Source organism: Protobothrops mucrosquamatus, unplaced genomic scaffold, assembly GCF_001527695.2.
Source record: "Protobothrops mucrosquamatus isolate PMUCROS unplaced genomic scaffold, P.Mucros_1.0 scaffold4358, whole genome shotgun sequence".
In the NCBI taxonomy this organism is placed as follows: domain Eukaryota; kingdom Metazoa; phylum Chordata; class Lepidosauria; order Squamata; family Viperidae; genus Protobothrops; species Protobothrops mucrosquamatus.
Window position 1 is genome coordinate 9665 of NW_015390272.1, and position 17797 is coordinate 27461.

General features: G+C 41.6%; 1 protein-coding gene and 1 pseudogene across 1 annotated transcript; both read right to left on the reverse strand.

Moving 5' to 3' along the window:
- Positions 1-3782, reverse strand: LOC107298906 (zinc finger protein with KRAB and SCAN domains 5; the record flags this gene model as incomplete). The annotated part of the gene is given in 5 exon segments (XM_015828266.1): positions 1-396; positions 618-747; positions 1651-1713; positions 2235-2835; positions 3766-3782. Coding segments are annotated over 4 exon segments (1006 nt in total), but the record flags the coding sequence as incomplete, so codon positions are not given.
- Positions 3783-6480: 2698 nt separating this feature from the next.
- LOC107298907 overlaps positions 6481-17797 on the reverse strand; it is a 14631-nt pseudogene continuing 3314 nt past the window's right edge.

Genomic DNA, 17797 nt, shown 5'->3' on the forward strand with positions numbered 1-17797 from the left:
ATTTATTTGGCTTCTCTCCCATGTGAAGACTTTTATGTGATGTAAGAGACCTATTTTCTTGAGAAAGTGTGGAAGTCCAATTGTAATTTTTTTCATTGTCTTTACATATATAACCTTGTCCTTTGGCTTGGGATGTACAATGTCCATGTGTATCTAGTGTGCCTTTGGATAGTCCTATACCTTTCCCAATATGTTTTTTTTGTATTTTTCCTCCTTGCTCAAGAAACTCCTGCATGTGAGCATCAATGGAAGATGAGCTTTCCTTATTCCAATTACTTGACTGATTTCTCTCCTGCCTTTGGAATTTCATTTGAATTACAGGTTCCTCCATTGCATCTCCACGTCTGAACCCTTGGAATGATTCCTGAGACTCTTTATGGTCCTGCCCATCATCACCTTCAAGGGGAAAAAGAAATAAATATAATAGCAAGGTTAAAGAAAAAGATCAAGCAGTTGGAAGTCATAATAATTGCTTTCTGATATTTGCCAGATTCCAATATATTAAATGTTTACATGCTTACAATGGCATGGCATAAATAATAATTTCTATATGCATGAACAGCCCATAACTACAAAATGTCTTCCTGAACTCTGACTGGAGAATAGGAAACCCTTACCAAGAGAGGACACGTTGCTGTAATTTTCAAGCATGACTTCCCAATGCAGCGCTTTTTGGCGAGGATCCAGCAGAGACCATTCCTCCTCGGAGAAATACACAGCCACCTCCTCGAAGGAGACAAGGCTCTCCTGATGGGGAAAAAAAATACACAAAAGGCCCATGAGAAATTGCAAAAAAACCCGGTCCTACAGTTTATAAATTCCCAAAAGAAAGCCGTGCACTAAGGTATACGGCTGTGCTTGTTTGTATTCCAGGATTTATGTGAGAAAATGGACAGAGTAAAAGCTTTTCATTGAAGAAATGTTTTGGGTAGGTTTTATCAATTTTATTGATTCTCCAGGACTATCGGAGCCTTTCAGGGAAAATAACCCCAATTTCCTTTGGATCGATTGACCTACCATTCATTCATCTGTCCACCATTAAAAACCTCTGGAGAGAATCATCTGGCAGATGGGCCTTGGAAACCCCACATATCAATGACTCCAATCCTTCTTATTTTTTGCAGATGGAAATGTGGGAAACTCTATGGGTGTGGATTATTTTGCAGCATTTAGTAAATGGCTCATTGTATATCAAAAAGCAGCAGTCCTGTCTATCTTCAACACCCTCCTCAGTGAGGAATTTGGTTCTAGTCCTCAAATTTTAAGGAAGCTATTTGTAGTCCTAGACATTGACTGAATGGAAGGTAACAAAGGTAACTTATTTCCCGAGGAGGACATTTCTTAGCCTTTGAAATGCTGAATAGTTTGGCTTCCAAATTCAGGCACAAATCAAGGCATTAGAATTTACTTTGCATGCTAGAAAGGTTTTTTAAAAATGGTAATTGCCAGTGTGAATATTTAGTCAGTTTTGAGCATCCTTGCACAAATCCAAGTTAAAGAATTTTTTTTTAAATGTGCATCATGAAGTATTATTTGAAAAGTGGGTAATTAACATTAGTACAATTATTATAACAACTGGCAACAATTAGCAATTATTTAAAGTACTGGTCTTAAAAAAAGATACAAATCAAATAAACTTCCTCTTCTTACTTGAATTGGAGTTTCAACCACTGTTTCAGCTCCACCATCAGGAGGGGCCAGCTTCCTTCTATTCTTCTCTGTGAGGGAGAGAGAATTTTAAACTGCATAGTTAATAATGTAGGAGGTGGTATTCTATAGAAGACATACAGAAGATGAGATAGTTGAGATCACTCTGGGGAATGGGAGAGCTTTGTATTACCTCTGGTCGTGTCTTGATTTGGATCATTCTGAGAGATCCTCCTGAAAAACATTTCTGGAGGTGAATTTGATGGATGCCTCCTCCCAGGATCTCTGATCTCCCTCATGAAGGACTTGAAAAAGTAGACAGGAAACAACAAGAAGAATGAATGGACAATACACACCAAGAAGTATATTCTTCTGTGAACACCACTCCAAAGCCCCAGAAATCCATCAGTGAGGTTGGAAGCAGGAAAGGATCGATTATCACAAATAACAGAACAATGTCCTATAAGAATTATCAGAGTATCTCCACATATGATAAATGCTAAAGACCCTGGTAGGCAAGGGTTAAGAATTCAAACACAGTTTATTAGATCTAACCACTTCAGAGTTCCCAAATGAAGGTCTCTCACCTGCCTGTCAGTCCTCTTCTTTTGCTCCACCACCTGGCTCAGGAGGAAGCCTTCCACCAGGGCCACCGCCTGGGAGCTGGTCTCTGCTCCACACTCCCGTACCCAGCTCTCCATCTCCAGGGGCAGAAGCGCCAGGAACTGCTCCAGAACAACCAGGTCCAACATCTGCGCTTTTGTGTGCTTTTCTGGTCTCAACCATCTACTACAAAAGTAATGGAGTCGGCTGCAAAGCCCTCGGGGACCTTCATCCTCTTTGTATTGGAAGCTCCTGAAGTTCCAGGGCTCAATTTCTGAAAGGATGGTTTTCTCCTCCAGGATCTTCTGCTCAGTTCTTGCCCAGATCTCTCCACAGCTCCCAAGCTGAACATCAGAAGGGCCTTTTCCAATTTCCTCACTTGCTAAACATTGGCTTTTCATTCTTTCTCAATTCTGTATCACAACTCCTAATAGATCCAGGGAATCTTGTGGATCTCCAATCACCTTTCTACTGGTATTCATAGTACCATTCTGGTAGTAACAGGTCAGGCAAGTCTTTCAACCATCTTTGTCCAATTTCTCTGCCTCCAGAAAAGGGTGCACAAATGGCTTCCAATTTCTGTATCTGAGATTAATTAGAAAATGGAAAGAAGTATTTTTCTGAGCTAGTACAGGATTACAGTGGCACTGAGAAGGTAGTCCCTGTGCATGAACCTGTGTTTGTACAAACCTTGGGATTGACTTCCACCAAGGACTTGAAACACTGAAAAAATGCATTTTGGATCAATTTCAATTTCTTTTTCTCATAGAGTAGGGCTTGCTTTATTAAAAAAAAAACAACCTAGATCTGCATTTATCTACAAGCAGGGTTTACACAACTTTCCAAACTCTAACAGGTTAACAAACAATGAAAGTTCGGGTTTTAAAAAAATGAAAAGCCTAAAAGGTGACCTGCTTTGGATGTTCTACTTCCCTTTCTTCAGGATTTCCTTTTCAAGAGCTAAATCACACTATTACACACAGGTAGGTTCCCAAAACATACCCTAAACACAAACAGGCTACACAATTGCAGGGGCTGAATTCACCCAAAACACGGAGGATGGTGATGTGCTGGTTCACTTAACCTCCTAAGACAAATTGAACTACTGAGAATCCAACCCCATTTTAATGTCATCCAGCACATAAGGAGAATCAGGCAGCTGATTCTTATTCTTATGCAGCTATTTTCTTATTTCCCGCATGAGATTTGCCATCCAAGCATTCCCCATCTCCGACTTTGGAGCTTTCTCCAGGATATGGGGCGGGAAGGATCCCCCCAGGACCCTTCCTCCCCTCTGGGGATTTGTTCCTGGGGCAACGTGGCTAGTCCTGAACCCTGTTTCCCTCTGCCGTCTGCGTGGAGAGAGGCGGCAGGGGAGCATGGGATCCGGGCTCTCCCACTCCCAGGACTCAGGAAATTGCACCTGCATGGGGACCTGGCATCTGTCCCTTCCTTCTCTAGGCGAGCACCCTCTGCCGCGCCTGCACGCGAAGACCCCTCCCACCTGCCAGTTACCCCGCCCACCTCTGGATCTCTTCAAGACTTTTCTGCACCCATTTAAAAATCCTGCGAAGCTCAAAGGGTAAGAAGACAGAGTGCTGCGTCCTAGACGGAAAGACCCCGTACTGATGTCATTTCCTTCCCATTCCCCTATGATAAATCACCTCTGACGTTCGCCCTCCAGTGGCCAAATGATGAATCTCATGGTATGCTGTTTTCTTCCTCAAAGAGATTCAAAAGCAGACAGAGTAACATAGTTGGAAGGGACCTTGTAGGTTGCCAAGGTCTACAAAACATTATTAAAATTGAATTTGGAAAGTGAACATCTAAAACACTGTATGATGTGGGCAAGGAACTTTGGGTATAATGTGATGCTTGAACAATCGGAGAATATATGGACGAAAGGCTTAAAATTCACACTAAATTATAACTTAAAAGAAAACTATTGTAAGATAACATATCACTGGTATTTAATTCGAGATAAATTATCTAGAATGCATAAAGGTATTTCAAATGAATGTTGGAAATGTAAATGTAAAGAAGGAACTTTTTATCATTTATGGTGGACATGTGATAAAGCAAAGATTTATTGGAGTAGGCTTCCTATTTTAATGCAGAAAATTCTTAACGTAAACATAAAGATTAAACCAGAAACTGTCCTTCTGGGTCTAACAGAAAAAGACTTGGAAAAAAATTTGAACTCTATATGTCGACGGCAGCAAGACTGCTCTATACACAAAAATTGAAGGATGTTTTGATTTCCATCATGGACGAATGGCTACCATTCGGAATTAGCAGAGATGGTTAAATTGACCGGTTTGATAAATGAATATAAGAACTTTTGTTTGTACTTTGAAATTGCTTCTGGACTTTGTCCTTGAGGTGGAAAAAAATTATACAGTACTATGATTTAAGGTTTTACTCATTAGATTGATTTGTTGACATAGAAATGGCCAGTTCATACTACTATAGAAATGCAAAAAGTTGAGGTTCGATGTTAATGCCTCATTTTACTGCAACAGAGGGAGTCGGAAGTCAACGCTTTTTTCCTCCCCCCCTTCCACACTTCTCTTTTTCCCTTTCCCCCACTTTTGTTCCCTATTATTTACTTTTGTAGCTTTGTATTTTATGCTATAAGTAAATAAAAATCATAATAAAAATAAGATTTCAGGCTGTCACGGTCTTCAGCAGAATTGTAGAAGTTTTGTTTCTCCGTTTAACCCTCCCCTGCTTACTTCTACAGGCAAGTTGAAATGCAGAGGCACACAGCTGCCAAAGTTTCATCCCTGACAATTGAAGTTTCTAGATATTCCACTTACTAATGTGTAGGAATCATTTTTGATCTTGTGAATATTAAGAACATTTCTGTGGAGGATCAAAACTCACTTTCCTCAAAAACTGCTACTCTGAAGGATCTCCAGAGATTCAAGGAGGCCTCAAAAATGAGCAAAACCTTAAATAAACAAATTCAAACCAGCACGAGCCTCTAAAATCCTGATTATGCCCCAAATACATCCGAATATTTGAATGTTATTATATTTTTAATGCAATTGAAGAGAAAAAGAGCTTAATACATGACTAGAAAGTAACTACACCACTCATATTTAATTAATTTTATTTAAATCAAACTTAGACTTCTTCATAGTCTTCATTACGCTTTAGACAATTAAAATATGGCCGTAATGCTTAGAAAAATATTTTGCGCATGCATTTTGGGGGCTTCTCTTCATTCTAGCCCCTTTTGTGAGAGAGGAATCCTTCATCCTCTCAGATCTTCTCATGCACTGTAAGTTGATGTGCCTGTGACAATTCCCTCAGATTATGAGGCCTTTCACTAAATAAGGCTCCATGTTTCTCTATACATAGTATCTGGCTCAAGCCACAGTTCTAAATCATGGATGCAACTTTGATTCTGTTTTGGGATCTTCACATCCCAGACCCAGAAGAAGCTCTCTTCTCATTTCTAGTCAGGAGGACCAGAAGTAGTTTTCTGAAATAATTTTTCTTAACTCCACCTTATTTATTTTTGTCCCACTGATTTGCAAGTATCGTCTTTCTTGCTTGATCATTTGCAATATCAGCACAGTCACATCACTTTGTTATTTTCCTGAATATCCCTCATTTGGGACAAAAAGAGAGGGAGGGGAAGCATGAAAAATTCAAAGTAGAAAACCTCTTACTTGTCACTATTAATGCAATATCACAATTACTCAATGGGACACTTCGATATCATATTCCACCTCACTCTAAACATTGATTTGGAATTCTCTTTGGATTATATATATATATTAAAAGCCTAGAATCTCTCCACTGCACATTTCCAACTTTTCTGAGGACAGAGAAAAATATTCTAATCAATTGAGTGTGTATTAATGAATGAGAAAAGAAGGGGAAATAATTGAAAGATTAGGAAAAAGAAGGAAAGTTTAAGTTCTTCTGAGTGTGATCAAGTGGGAAGAACTAACAACTGGAGAGTAGGAATCTTTCCTTTGACAAGAAAATAAATTGTACTTAAATATAGATACCTTCAAAAATCCAGTTTGTAATTAAAACGGCACCTTGCCCATTGGTATTTTCATTAGTAAATCCACATCTTTTTTCAGCCAGTTGAGAGGGTCAAACCAAGAAAAATTTTCCTTTGCAAACTCAGTCTCTATAAATAGGAAAATTCATACATTTAACTAACTTTCTAGACTTTGCATACGTTCCCACCCAAGTGTGTATGGGAAATTAGGTCATTGCTCCTCCAAAAGCTCTCTCCAAATCCATGCATTTATATTGGCTTCTCCCTTGTGTGGATCTTTTATGACGAGTAAGGTGATGGCTGTGACTAAAAGACTTTCCACACTCTGTGCATTTATATGGCTTCTCTCCTGTGTGGATCCTTCTATGGGAAGTAAGATCACTATGTTTGTTGAATCCCTTTCCACATTCCATGCATTTATATGGTTTCTCCCCTGTGTGGATCCTTTTATGGAAAATAAGACCACTGTTTTGGCTGAAGCTCTTTCCACAATCCATGCATTTATATGGTTTCTCCCCAGTGTGGATCCTTTTATGAGTAGTAAGTTTACTGTTTATGAGGAAACCCTTTCCATACTCCAAGCATTTGTATGGTTTCTCCTTGGTGTGGATCCTTTTATGTCTCATAAGGGATGCATTATCACAAAAGCACTTTCCACATTCCATGCATTTAAATGGTTTCTCCCCTGTGTGGATTCTTTTATGGGAAGTAAGATTACCATGTTGGCTGAAGCCTTTTCCACACTCCATGCATTTATATGGTTTCTCTCCTGTGTGGATCCTTTTATGGGGTGTAAGAACACTGAGTCCACTGAAGCCCTTTCCACACTCCATGCATTTAAATGGCTTCCCTTCTGTGTGGATCCTTTTGTGGGCAGTAAGATTACTGCTGTGTCTAAAGGTCTTTCCACACTCCATGCATTTATAGGGCTTATCCCCCGTGTGGATCCTTCTATAGGATGTAAGATTACTCTTTTTGTCGAACCACTTTCCATCCTCAATGCATTTATATGGCGCATCACCTGTGTGGATTCTCTTATGTCTCACAAGGGATGCAATTTCATGGAATCCTGTTCCACACTCCATGCATTTACCGTATTTTCCGGCGTATAAGACGACTTTCTAAACCCTGAAAATCTTCTCAAAAGTCGGGGGTCGTCTTATACGCCCAGTCGTCTTATACCAGTGGTTCTCAACCTTCCTAATGCCGCGACCCTTTAATACAGTTCCTCATGTTGTGGTGACCCCCAACCATAAAATTATTTTCGTTGCTACTTCATAACTGTAATTTTGCTACTGTTATGAATCGTAATGTAAATATCTGATATGCAGGATATATTTTCATTGTTACAAATTGAACATAATTCTATTCTATTCTACTCTACTCTATTCCATATTGTCTATTCTATTCTCTCTTCCATATTGTCTATTCTATTCTATTCTATTCTATTTTCTACTCTACTTTACTCTGCTCTGCCCTGCTCTACTTTGCTCTATATTCTATTCTGTTCTGTTCTGTCCTATTATATTCCATTCCATTCCATATTTTCTACTCTGCTCTGCTCTGCTCTGCTCTGCTCTATATTCTATTCTGTTCTGTTCCGTTCCATTCCATTCCATATTTTCTACTCTGCTCTGCTCTGCTCTATATTCTATTCTATTCTATTCTATTCGACAATTTAGAATCGTCTTCTTCCTGGTTATTCGAAAAAGATTCAGTTATAGAAACGACAACTTTCCAATCATTCTCTGCATCTCCCAGCTTTGCATTTGGAGTGAAATGAATCCCAAATTGCCCTTAGTATATTTTATTATGTTATTTCAAAACAGTCAGAGAGGAGGGTAATTTCCCTAAGAACCGCCCGCCGTGGCGTTCGAGGAGCTCCTGTCTCTCAGCCCCGCCCCTTTCGAGGAGGAGAGTTTGGGTGGGGGAGAGCAGAGGGAAAGCGTTCTCTTCTCACGGAGGAAATTGAACTCGGTGGCTCGCCGTACAGGCGTACACGAAGCCTTAAGCAGCGTGAGAGTTGGAAGAGCAAGGGGTTCGCCTTTCCATCCCTGCTGCGGGGCTTGCAGCTTTGTGGGTTGGTACTTTCATGCTCGCGGGATTCGAAATGCCACAATGGCTCAGAACGTTCAGAGTGTTACATTGTCTCTCACGCTGCCCATCACTTGCCACATTTGCATGAGAAAGGAAAACAGACGCCAGTGGGGGGCAGCGGGAGGGTGTGGACGGCAGGCAGGCCCAGGTGGCAGCAGGCGTTGCGGGCCAGGCGCTCCCAGGCGGCCACATAGACTCAGGATGAGGCAGCGGTGGCGCAGGTCCAGCACCGGCCAGGCCAGCCTCCCCTCACTCCCTTCAGGGGTCTGCCCGGAGCCTTTAGCAAGGGGGTTATTGTTATTGTTAGCGCCCCAGGACACCCAGCTTGGCTCGGGTGGGCTCCCGAGAGGGGACCCCCATCTGGCTTCGGCAGCCCGGGAGGGTCGCAGGCGGGGTTCCCTCAAGCCCCCCCAGCTATGGGCACTCGCCTCTCAGCAGCAGCGCCACCGCCGCCGCTCTTCGCAAGAGCTTTTCCACCTGTAGGGCGCCGAACGCGGCCCGGCACTTGCCTGCCTGCCTGCATTCTTTCCTCTCTCGGGGACTCCCGGGCGCCCGCCCTGCGCCGTCAGCAAACCAGGCCGGCTGCTCAGCTATCCGCCGTGCCCCACGCTCGCCACTTTCGCAGGCAGCGCCAGCCGCTACCCCGCCAGAAACACCTCCGCCGTCGCCTGTCCCACGCAGCCCCGCTGTGTGAAATGGGCCCCGCGGCTCCCACGGCACCACCCGCACACCACACCGATGGTGCACGAGGTGAGCACGAGGCAGGAGTGCATATGCACTCCACTTTTTCGGCAGGGCAGAGTAAAGCGCTGCTACCAACCTCCCACCCCTGGTCCTCTTTTACTTACAAGTAGTAGAGTAGAAGATGGCGTTCCGTAGTTGCTCAGCAGGGATGGGTGGAAAGTTCCCGCAAACTGCCTTTGCTGCAGACAACTTGCAGCAACGTTTGCTGGCTGGGACTTTTGGCGCGCTCAGCAGTGCACAAACAGCCTTTAACGGCCAGGTCTGGACAATTCCTATTGGCTTTCGAAAGTCAATAGAATAATAGACTCTATTCTATTGGCGTTCGAAAGCCAATAGATTAAGAGTCTATTCAAATAATAGAGTCTATTCTATTGGCGTTCGAAAGCCAATAGAATAGAGGGAGTAGCACAGCTCATGGAAAAGTTGAAAAAATCCATCAAAAAAAATGCCGGAACGCCGTTCTGAGCGTTCTATGAGAAAAAAAGCCCTGGTCTTTGGCGACCCCTGTGAAACGGTCATTCGACCCCCCAAAGGGGTCGCGACCCACAGGTTGAGAACCGCTGACATAGAGAAAGCAAGCAAGAATACATGAACAATGGCTGGGCTTATGTATACATGAAAGATTGATTGTACTTAAAAGATTATATTTTGAAAGATTATACTTGTCTTGATCTCTACAAAACAATTTTGGAAATTGTTTTTCAAAAACAAGAAGTCAAAGCTGCAGAAAACCTTCATTTTATAAAAAAAAAAAACTTGGTTGGAACTGGAGTAAGCTTCTCAATTTAATTTCAACCTTCAACTATTACATTTGTTTGGTTATTGTTGAATAAAATTACAATCCTTCCAAGGACTATCCTGTAATCTTTTGATTCTCTTGTTTACTTTCTCTCTTGCCTCCCCTTTCATCTCCTTCCTTCATCCATGCTAGCCATAATAGTTTTCTTCTAATTGATTGTTTATTCCGCTTACTTTCTGAAAAGTTTGTTCTGAGGCATTTTCCATGTCAGCTCCATCAGCCTCATTGGCTCGCTCCCATGTCTCCTGAAATGGCAGCAGTATCAGTGGCACTACTGAACACCTCTCGGAGATGCCTCTCTCTACCTTCCAGCTACCTAATGTGAATGTTTACAGTGAAGATTTCCATAACTTAATTTAGCGGGATCTCATTGAACAATCATTGCTGATGGTATCGGAGCAAGCTGGTGAGTATATAGATGTTACTTTTCAGAGATGAAGTGCGAAGACTTAAACTTTATGGGTCTGTCCTTACGATTGTTGTTGATTACCGGACTGGAAGATAAAATCTACATAGGCTTAGATATCATTTTTATGCTGTTGCTTCCATCTGAATGCCCAACTGTGATGTTTTTAGAGCTAAACAGTGGTGCGCTTTGATTCAAAATTCCCCATAACCTCATAACTAAGTCAGAATATCAGCAAATAGCCCGAGCCTGCAAAGACGATGTGAGGAAAGCTAAGGCTCAAAATGAATTAAGGCTTGCAACCAAAGTCAAAAATAACAAAAAAAAGCTTCTTTCAACATGTAAAAAACAAGAAAAAAGTGAAGGAAACGATTGGTCCATTAGTGGGTGAAAGTGGCAAGAAGATGACAAGCAACAGGGAGAAAGCAGAACTATTTAACTCGTTTTTCGCATCTGTCTTTACACAAAGGGAAAAAACAGACCAACCTATCAAAAATAATGCCATAAAAAACAAAATAGAAATACAAGTTAAGATAGGCAAGAAAATGGTAAGTGAACACCTGTCCAGCCTAGACGAGTTCAAATCACCAGGACCAGATGGATTACACCCCAAGGTTCTTAAGGAACTGGGAGATGTGATCTCAGAACCACTGAACTATATTTTTCAGAGATCCCGGAGCACTGGGGAACTACCGGAGGACTGGAAAAGAGCTGGTGTAGTTCCCATCTTCAAAAAAGGGGAAAAAAAGGACCCAGGAAATTACAGACCTATCAGCCTGACCTCAATACCTGGGAAGATTCTGGAAAAGATAATCAAACAACGAATCAGCGAACACCTACAGGCAAACAAAGTCATTACTAAAAGCCAACACGGGTTTGTCAAAAACAGATCATGCCAGATAAATCTTATTGCATTCTTTGACCAAGTGACAAAATTAGTGGACCAGAAGAATGCTGTGGATATAATTTACTTGGACTTCAGTAAGGCATTTGACAAAGTAGACCATAACCTACTACTTGAGAAGATAGAAAAATGCGGGTTAGACAGCATACCACCAGATGGATCCGTAGCTGGCTGACCAGCAGTACTCAGCGTGTAATCCTCAATGGAACTGCATCTACATGGAGGGAAGTGTGTAGTGGGGTGCCCCAGGGCTCTGTTCTGGGCCCAGTGCTCTTCAACATCTTCATCAACGATCTGGACGAGGGGATAGATGGGGAACTCATCAAATTTGTAGACGACACCAATCTGGCAGGAATAGCCAACACTCCAGAAGACAGGCTTAGGATACAGGAGGATCTGGACAGACTTGAACACTGGGCGCTATCTAACAAAATGTAATTCAATGGTGAAAAAAGTAAAGTTCTACATTTAGGCAAGAAAAACCAAATGTACAGGTATAGTATAGGGGGTACCTTGCTCACTAGTAGTAACTGTGAGAGGGACCTCGGAGTCCTAGTGGACAATCATTTAAATATGAGCCAGCAGTGTGCTGCAGCTACCAAAAAAGCCAACACAGTGCTAGGCTGCATTAACAGAGGGATAGAATCAAGATCACGTGAAGTATTAATACCACTTTACAATGCCTTAGTAAGGCCACACTTGGAATACTGCATCCAGTTTTGGTCACCACGATGTAAAAAAGATGTTGAGACTCTAGAAAGAGTACAGAGAAGAGCAACAAAGATGATTAGAGGATTGGAGGCTAAAACATATAAGGAACGATTGCAGGAATTGGGTATGTCTAGTTTAATGAAGAGAAGGACAAGGGGGGACACGATAGCAGTGTTCCAGTATCTCAGGGGCTGCCCCAAAGAAGAGGGAGTCAAGCTATTCTTCAAAGCGCCTGAAGGCAGGAAAAGAAGCAATGGATGGAAACTAATCAAGAAGAGAAGCAACCTAGAACTAAGGAGAAACTTCCTGACAGTTAGAACAATTAACCAGTGGAACAACCTGCCTCCAGAAGCGGTGAATGCGCCAACACTGGAAGCTTTTAAGAAGAAACTGGACAGCCATTTGTCTGAAATGGTATAGGGTTTCCTGCCTGAGCAGGGGGTTGGACTAGATGACCTCCAAGGTCTCTTCCAACTTTATCATTATTATTATTATATATTAAATTTGATATCAAGTATCAAAGTCCCTCACATATAGGGACTTTGATTTTCAGTCCACGATGACTATCACAGGCAGTGATAGTACGGCTCTATACTGCACCAGTAAGGCCACACCTGGAATAGTGCATCCAGTTCTGTCACCACAATACAAAAAAGATGCTGAGGCCTAGAAAGAGTGCAAAGAAGAGCAACAAAGATAATAAAGGGTCTGGAGGATAAATCATATGATCAATGGCTAACAGAAGTAGGTATGTTTAGCCTAACTAATGTAAAGCTTAGGGGTGACATAATAGCTGTCTTCCAACACTTGAGTGGCTGTCACAAAGGAAGGACATTGATTTATTCTCCAAAGATCCATCTAGGCATGACAAAAAGCAATGAGTGGAAGCTCATCAAAAAGAGATCTACTTTGGAACTAAGAAGAAATTTCCTGACAGTAAGAATAATTGGTCAATGGAACAGCTTGCCTTCTAAAACCGTGGGTGCTCCTCACTGGAAGTGTTCAAGAAAAGACCATTTGTCAGGGATGGAATAACAATTCCTGCCTTTAGCAAGGGATTGGACTAGAAGACCTCCAAAGTCCCTTCCAATCCTATGACTCTGAGTTCTATGTTCTATGACAGTGATGGCGAACCTTTTAGACACCGAGTGCCCAAACTGCAACCCAAAACCCACTTATGCATCGTTGGGTGCCGGGTGGGTGTGGCCCATTGGCTGGGTGTGGCTAATTGCGTGGGTGTGGCCCATTGGCTGGGCGTGGCCGCGGTGGTAACGGCAGACTGGGTGGGACTAAAAAGTTCAATCAATCAATTCCAACTTTGCAAGATCTTTTTTTTCCCATGAGAAGTTGAAATTGATTGATTGATTGAATCTTTTTTTTTTTTTTGCACATGGCGGCAGAGGCCTAAAGCGAAAAGGTTTTATAAAACCCAGCTGAAGGCCTAGGACTGGGGTGACGGCATGTGTGCCCACAGAAAGGGCTCTGAGTGCCACCTCTGGCACCCGTGCCATAGGTTCGCCACCACTGTTCTATGACCATTGCTTCAGAATTGGAGACCCTTCTAGGGCTTTTCTAAGTTTAAGCCAGATAGCACCTTTGTCCCCAATGGGCATGACCACCACAGACTGCATTTCAACAATTGCATAGACTGATGGAGTCCAAATCCCAAGAGGAGGGCTCCTGTATTACGCTCTCAGTTTAAGCACAAGCTACCTTTCTTTCCCCCTCTTTCTACCTTCTTGGCCTTTATTATTGGTTTTTTGTTAATAATGATCCTCTGCATCTTTTACTATGGTCATTAAGTAAGTCATCAAATTTGTAGACGACACCAAGCTGGCAGGAATAGCCAACACTCCAGAAGACAGGCTTAGGATACAGAAGGATCTGGACAGACTTGAACACTGGGCGCTATCTAACAAAATGAAATTCAATGGTGAAAAAAGTAAGGTTCTACATTTAGGCAAGAAAAACCAAATGTACAGGTATAGTATAGGGGGCACCTTGCTCAATAGTAATAACTGTGAGAGGGATCTCGGAGTCCTAGTGGACAATCATTGAGCCAGCAGTGTGCTGCAGCTGCCAAAAAAGCCAACACAGTGCTAGGCTGTATTAACAGAGGGATAGAATCAAGATCACACGAAGTATTAATACCACTTTACAATGCCTTGGTAAGGCCACACTTGGAATACTGCATCCAGTTTTGGTCACCACGATGTAAAAAAGATGTTGAGACTCTAGAAAGAGTACAGAGAAGAGCAAAAAAGATGATTAGGGGACTGGAGGTTAAAACATATAAGGAAAGGTTGATGGAATTGGGTATGTCTAGTTTAATGAAGAGAAGGACGAGGGAGGACATGATAGCAATGTTCCAATATCCCAGGGGCTGCCACAAAGAAGAGGGAGTCAAGCTATTCTCCAAAGCCCCTGAAGGCAGGACAAGAAGCAGCGGGTGGAAACTAGTGAAGGAGAGAAGCAACCTAGAACTAAGGAGAAACTTCCTGACAGTTAGAACAATTAACCAGTGGAACAACCTGCCTCCAGAAGCGGTAATGCTCCAACACTGAAAGTTTTTAAGAAGAAATTGGACAGCCATTTGTCCGAAATGGTATAGGGTTACCTGCCTGAGCAGGGGGTTGGACTTGATGACCTCCAAGGTCCCTTCCAACTTTATTATTATTATTATTATTATTATTATTATTATTATTATTATTATTATTATTATTATTATTATTATTATTATAATATACTGAAATATGCCCCCCACCCAAACCCTTCCAAAAATTTTCATGTTACTACATTTTAATGCAACTAAAGAATTTTATACATGACTGGAAAAACCTCACCATTGATATTTAATTAACTATATTTAAATCACATTTACTTATTAGCCCTCCTTACACTATTGAAAAGCAAAATACAGTAATGCTTGAGAAAATATTTTGCGCAAGGATTTGGGAGGCTTCTTGTCACTTTAGCTTTTTGTGAGAAGGGAATTCATCCTTTTAGCTCTTCCTATACACTATACATTGATTTGCATGTGATGATTTGCTCAAATCACAAGGGGTTTGACTGAATAATGTTCCATGTTTTTGCATAGATACTCGCTGATTCAGGTCTCAGTTTTACACCGTGGATGCAACTTTATTTGTTTTGGTATTTTTGCATCCCCAAGCAGTTCCCCTTCTCAATTCTGTGTTGAGATAGTTTTCTGAAATAGTTTTTCTTAATTTCATATTTTATTTTGATCCCCACTGATTTTCAATTGTCAACTTTCCTGCTTGATCATTTGCAGTGTTAAGCATCACTTTCATTGTTATTTTCCTTAGTATCCCCAACTAGGGACAAAAAGAGAAAGAGGGGGAAGTAATGACAAATTCAAAGTACAAATCCTCTTATTTGTCACTTTTAATTCAATATCACAATTACTCAACAGGACAATTCCGTATTACATTCCACCACACTCTAAACTTTGATAAAACTTGAATTGTCTTTGGATTATAATTTTGATTTTTCTCTGGTGCACTGTTTCCAACTTTTTGTGAGGACAGAAAAGCATAGGTTTGTTTAATAAATTGAGAATATGTTTAGGAATGAGAAAGGAAGGGGGAAACAATTCTAAGATTAGGCAAAAGAGGGACATTTTAAACATTTTGAGTGTGATCGAGTGGGAAGAAACAATTGAGGAGCAGGAAACTCACTTCTGAAAAGAAAATAAATTGTACCTCTATATACAATAGGTACTTTCAAAAATCAAAAGTTCATAGTTAAAATGGTGCATGTCCATTGTTTTCATTTTCATTAGTAAATTCATCTCTGTGATTGCCAGTTGGGAAGGCCAAACTCAAAAAAAATTCTTCTTTTCTCAGTTCAGTCTGTAAATAGGAAAGTCCATGGATATAACTAATTAAATCTAACAAAGATTCCCACTCTAATGTATCTCTGCATGGGAAATTACATCATTCCTCCTCCTGTAGCTCTCTCCACACTCCATGCACTTACATGGCTTCTCCCTTATACGGATCTTCTTATAGGAAGTAAGATTACTGGTTTGGCTGAATCCTTTCTGCACTCCAAGTATTTGTATGGCTTTTCCCCCTGTGTGGATCCTTTTATTATCAGTAAGTTGATTGCTGTAAGTAAAAGTCTTGCCACACTCTCTGCATTTATATGGCTACTCCCCTGTGTGGATCCTTCTATGGGCAGTAAGATGGTTATTGTAACTAAAGGTCTTTCCACATTCCATGCATTTATATGGCCTCTCCCCCGTGTGGATCTTTTTATGATAAGTAAAATGACTGACCTGTTTAAAGCCCTTTCCGCACTCCAAGCATATATATGGCGTCTCTCCTGTGTGGATCCTTTTATGGGAAGCAAGATGACTATGTTGGGTGAAGTGCTTTCCACACTCCATGCATTTATATGGTTTCTCCCCTGTATGGATCCTTTTATGGGAAGTAAGATGACTGCTGGAACTAAAGGTCTTTCCACACTCCATGCATTTATATGGTTTCTCCCCTGTGTGCATCCTGTTATGGGAAGTAAGATGACTGTGTCTGCTGAAGGCTTTTCCACACTCCATGCATTTATATGGTTTCTCCCCTGTGTGGATCCTTTCATGGGAAGTAAGATTACTGTATCTGCTGAAGATTTTTCCACACTCCATGCATTTAAATGGCTTCTCCCCTGTGTGGATCCTTCCATGTGAAATAAGATGTCTGCTGGAAATAAAGGTCCTTCCACACTCCATACATTTAAATGGATTCTCCTCTGTGTGCATCCTGTTATGGGAAATAAGATGACCCTGTTGGGTGAAGTGCTTTCCGCACTCCATGCATTTAAATGGCTTCTCACCTGTGTGGATCCTTTTATGGGAAGTAAGATTACTGTGTTTGTTGAAGCCTTTTCCACACTCCATGCATTTAAATGGCTTCTCCCCTGTGTGGATCATTTCATGGGAAGTAAGTTGACTGTTGTAATGAAAGGTCTTTCCACACTCCATGCATTTAAATGGCTTCTCCCCTGTGTGGATTCTTTTATGGGAAGTAAGTTTACTGTTGTAACGAAAGGTCTTTCCACACTCCATGCATTTAAATGGCTTCTCCTCTGTATGGATCCTTCCATGTGAAATAAGATGTCGGCTGGAAATAAAGGTCTTTCCACACTCCATGCATTTAAATGGCTTCTCCCCTATATGCCTCCTGTTATGGGAAACAAGATGACCGCGTTGGGTGAAGTGCTTTCCACATTCTATGTATTTAATTGGCTTCTCTCCTACATGCATCCTTTTATGAGATGTCAGAAACCCACTTTCTCCAGAAAGAGTGAAAGTCCCATTGTAATTTTTACCATTGTCTTTGCATATATAGTCTTTTGCTTTGGCTTGGGTTGGATAATATTCATTTGCATCTAATATATTTTTGAATAGTCTTACACCTTTCCCAATATATTTTTTCTTTATTTTTCCTGATTGGTCAAGAAAGCCTTGCAACTGAGCATCAATTGAAGATGTGCTTTCCTTATTCCAATTATTTGACAGGTTTCTCTCCTGTTTTTGTTGTTCCATTTGAATTGCAGGGTTCTCCGTTCTGTTTCCATGTCTGAACTTTTGGAATGGTTCAGTTGGTTTTTTATTTTCCTGCCCATTATTACCTTCAAAAGAAAAGAGAAATAATAATGTTAGTGTTGTGGCTCCGTCCGGTGGGTCCCTCTCATCAGAGGAGGAAGGCTCTGAACATGAAGGAGAGGAGATGGCCAGGCCTCCCTCTCCAGGCCCTTCCCCTCTGGTGAGGCCTTTGGTGCCTTCCGACGGAGAGGAGTTTGGCCAGGAGCCCGGTGTTTCTGGGATTGGCCAGGAGCCCGGTG